Source organism: Chiloscyllium plagiosum, unplaced genomic scaffold (genome assembly GCF_037043375.1).
Source record: "Chiloscyllium plagiosum isolate Xiang-an unplaced genomic scaffold, Cpla_swu_hap1 HiC_scaffold_17, whole genome shotgun sequence".
Taxonomy (NCBI): Eukaryota; Metazoa; Chordata; class Chondrichthyes; order Orectolobiformes; family Hemiscylliidae; genus Chiloscyllium; species Chiloscyllium plagiosum.
In genome coordinates this window covers 32,459,135-32,463,204 of record NW_028270155.1, presented here as the reverse complement: position 1 = coordinate 32,463,204, position 4,070 = coordinate 32,459,135, and the positions used below count along the sequence as shown (strand labels likewise).

General features: G+C 41.3%; 1 protein-coding gene across 1 annotated transcript; it reads right to left on the bottom strand.

The window, feature by feature from the left end:
• Positions 1 to 931: 931 nt before the first annotated feature.
• mc1r (melanocortin 1 receptor) lies at positions 932 to 1,888 on the bottom strand. Its single transcript, XM_043707517.2, has one exon. The coding sequence runs from the start codon at positions 1,886 to 1,888 to the stop codon at positions 932 to 934; it is 957 nt and encodes a 318-aa protein (XP_043563452.2).
• Between the last annotated feature and the right edge of the window lie 2,182 nt (positions 1,889 to 4,070).

The following is a 4,070-nucleotide window of genomic DNA, read 5'->3' as shown; positions in this document are numbered from 1 at the left end:
CACTGGATGAAAAAACCTAGAACTTTTTTCCTAACTAAACTGTGGATGTACCAACGCCACAAGGACTGCAACAGTTCTGGAAGGCAGCTCACCATCACCTTCTCAAGGGTAATTAGGGACAGACAACAGATACAACCTTGCCAGCAACACTCAAAATCAAAATAAATAATAAAAAACAATTAGTGCTATAACAAATACATACATTTACTGCTTGGAATATTTAAATGACTGTTTCAGCTTTTGAATAAAAATATTTTTTGTATGTCATTGCAAAATGTTTTCTAAAATTTCTACTGATTAATTATATAACTTGTGAAATTCACATAATTCAAAGCAACTATCCTCAATTTACAGGGCAGCTCATGAAATAAGTTGCCAAACTGTAACCTTATTTTGATTTATTTTGTTGCTACTATAATTCTCAAAGATACTCCAAGAATAGTTTATGAATTTTGTTGGAAAAAAAGTAGCAAACACAATTCCTACTTTGATAATAATTTTCTCTGATAAATTGCAAGTATGTTTTATTTTATTATTCAATTTGTGGGATGCATGGTCAATAGGAAATCTCATAATTATATCCTGAAGATATACTCTTTCCTGCTACAGTTAGTCACAACCAAAAGACGCTGGGGAAGGCAAGCAGCAGGATACAAAAATAACATCTCCTTAACCTGAGCAAACAAAATTTAAATTATTGGGGTTTCTTTGCACCCATAGGAAGTTTCTGATCATCAAAGGTATGCTTGAATTTGAGAATAAGGGAATATATCACTGCATTAAATAAACAATTCTAGAACAGACTTTCGTATTAGATATAGAAAATCAGGAGGAGGCCTCCTGTTCATATATATCATCATATATAAGGTTGATAATACATTTTTGGAATACAACATTTTTGTCTGAAACTGTATCCACAAACATGGAATAGCTACCAGGAACATGAAATAAATTCCTTTAAGGTTTTGCGTAGCTCCTGGCTTCTGAAGGCATAGATAATAGGGTCAATGACTGAATTACAAATGATGAGTATCAAGAACATCTTAAAGTGAGAGGTGAAACATAAACAATAGGGATTTTTGGGGCAGATGATAATGAGGAGAAGGTGAAGAAAAAAAGGACTCCAGCAAATGAGGAAAAGTCCCAGCAGTATTGTCAGTGTAATGGCTCCTTTCATGTTTGTGGCCTGATGAGCAGTTCGTTTCTTGTGTTGGGTCATGATCTTCTTGGCGTGGATTCGAGCGAGAGTGAACATATGAAGATACAAGGCACCCATGATAATCAACATGGCAAAGAAGAAGGAAATGAGGCAGATGATAACTGCACTACTGTCTGAGTAGATGATGAACAAGATGCTTGAAATGCTGCTGACCAACCAGATTGTAACAATGATGATCACAGCACGTCGAGTTGTCATAATGGTGTGATATCGTAAGGCATAAAATATAGTGATGTACCTGTCAGCAGCAATGGCACCCAGGAAGGATAGTGAGGATACCATTGAGCTACAGATCATCATATCTATTAGATTGTCTATTTCTCTAAGGATATCATTCCGCACTATCAAAATCTCCCTCTCCATTAAAATAAGAACAATTGTTTCTATCACATTGCTCAAACTTACCAACATATCTGCCACTGCCAGACAACAAATAAAATAATACATCGGAGAATGCAAATTTTGATTTTTAACAATTGCTATGATAACCAGAATATTTTCCACCAAACTGACAATACCAAGTGTTAAGAAAATCTCTTCTGGAATATTGACTTGTTCACACTGTGAAATGGACGCATTGTGAGAACTGTTGGAATCTTTTGGTATCCAGTGAGATGAAATATCCTTTGGCAAGGTTCCGAGAGGAGTTAAACTTGAGTTGTTCATCATTCAAGCAGGAAATTCCCCCAAGAAACACAATGTGAAAATAGTTGTAGTAACTTGAAAGCAAGATTGTTAAGGAATTTTCAGTAATCACTTTTCCACTGAGAGCGAAAATCACTGAAACAGAAAGTTTTGCGCACAGTGCAGGAAAAGTTATTAAGTTCTCAGAGTTAAAACTGTACCTTAATTAAAATGACAGGTATCAAAAAAATGGCCCATGCTTGAAAGCTGGGTGCCTCTCTGGGTGGTGTTCATCAGCTGCTTTGCAGAAAGTGACCATATTTTTCTGGTATGTTGACCACAAGCTTCTGTTGCATGTTGCTTCTGTTGATTTTTGTTTCCTCTCTCTGCAAATTAACAAAAATTCCAAAGTGGCATCTTGAAGTTCACTTTCTTAAAGATTAAAATTATTTTGTTTTGGATCTGTTGTCTTGTTCTTCTTTTGAAATATCTTCAAAAGGCAGCCCGGCTAGTCAAGCATCAACTGAATTGCTCGATGAGGAAACCCAACTTAATAAACTCTCTCTCTCTCTCTCTCTGCAAAGATCATGTATTCACTACACAGTTCTTCCCACTAAACCTAAATGAGAACTGACCAATCAAAGGGTGGACCCATTGCATGGTATTAATTGATTGACAGTAATAAAGGACTAGATGTCAAGACAAAACTGTTGACAAATATCATGTGTTTCCTTGATGGTTGTGATCCTGCAAGTATATGCATGTAATTCAGATTCCACATTAACAGCAAACCATTGTGTTTCGAATTGCACAGAGATTTCCCTCAATAACACTGTTCCCCTTCAGTGTTAAACAAAATGGACAAAATCTTGCCAGAAGTTGGCTAAGTATCATTCTTGCATGTCATGAAGAGTTTTTCTCTGTGAAATCTGATGGGTTTCTAGAGCTATTGAGGCAAAGTGGCCTCATTAAATATACCACGTCCTATGTTGCCCTGCTGATCTGATATTAGCTCAATTCTCCCACCTGATATAGGCAACGATACACTTCACTGCCAGGTCTCCTGGCATTCCTGGTGTTGGTGCCACCTTTAGAGGACCATTGCACATGTGGTCAAGCACTTTCAGGTACAGTTGCCCTGCGTGTTCCATGACATTTGCCCCTGATGTGGTTGACAAGTAGAAATTGATGCCTCACTTTGCAGACAGGACCCTGAAGGTCCTAGTGGATGGAGTGAAGCAGAGGAAGGCCATCCTCTTCCCCCACTCCTGCCAGAGAAGTCCATGACATCAGAACATGCCAATCTGTGTCAAGGTTGGCACAAGGTCAGTGGGTTCTCAACCATCTGGAGAAACACCCAACTGTGTCGGATGAAGGTAAGTGACCTCATCTGCTCTGTCAAGGTAAGTGCCTCCATCTTCCCTCTGCGACATTGTGCTCATTCCGTCTCCACTACTGCACCCATTTCCCAGTAAGACTCATGCACTACCACTCTCACTACAGCACGCAACTTTTCTCACTCACTTTTACCCAGACACAACTCCCCACATTAATAACACTGTGTAGCTTCTGATCTGCCTGCTTGGTTACTGCCTGCCTCTTCGTACGATATGTGGAACAATCCATCTTCCGCAACTACACTGGCCCCACCCCCCACCTTTTCCTCCGCTACATCGATGACTGTATCGGCGCCGCCTCGTGCTCCCACGAGGAAGTTGAACAGTTCATCCACTTCACCAACACCTTCCACCCCGACCTCAAATTCACCTGGACAGTCTCAGATTCCTCCCTCCCCTTCCTCGACCTTTCTATTTCTATCTCAGGTGACCGAATCAACACGGACATCTACTACAAACCGACCGACTCCCACAGCTACCTGGACTACACCTCCTCCCACCCTGCCCCCTGTAAAAATGCCATCCCATTCTCCCAATTCCTTCGACTCCGCCGCATCTGCTCCCAGGAGGACCAGTTCCAAAAACGCACAACCCAGATGGCCTCCTTCTTCAAGGACCGCAATTTCCCCCCCGACGTGGTCGACGATGCCCTCCACCGCATCTCTTCCACTTCCCGCTCCTCCGCCCTTGAACCCCGCCCCTCCAACCGCCACCAGGACAGAACCCCACTGGTCCTCACCTACCACCCCAACAATCTCCATGTACAGCGCATCATCCGCCGTCATTTCCTCTACCTCCAAACGGACCCCACCACCAAGGATATATTTCCC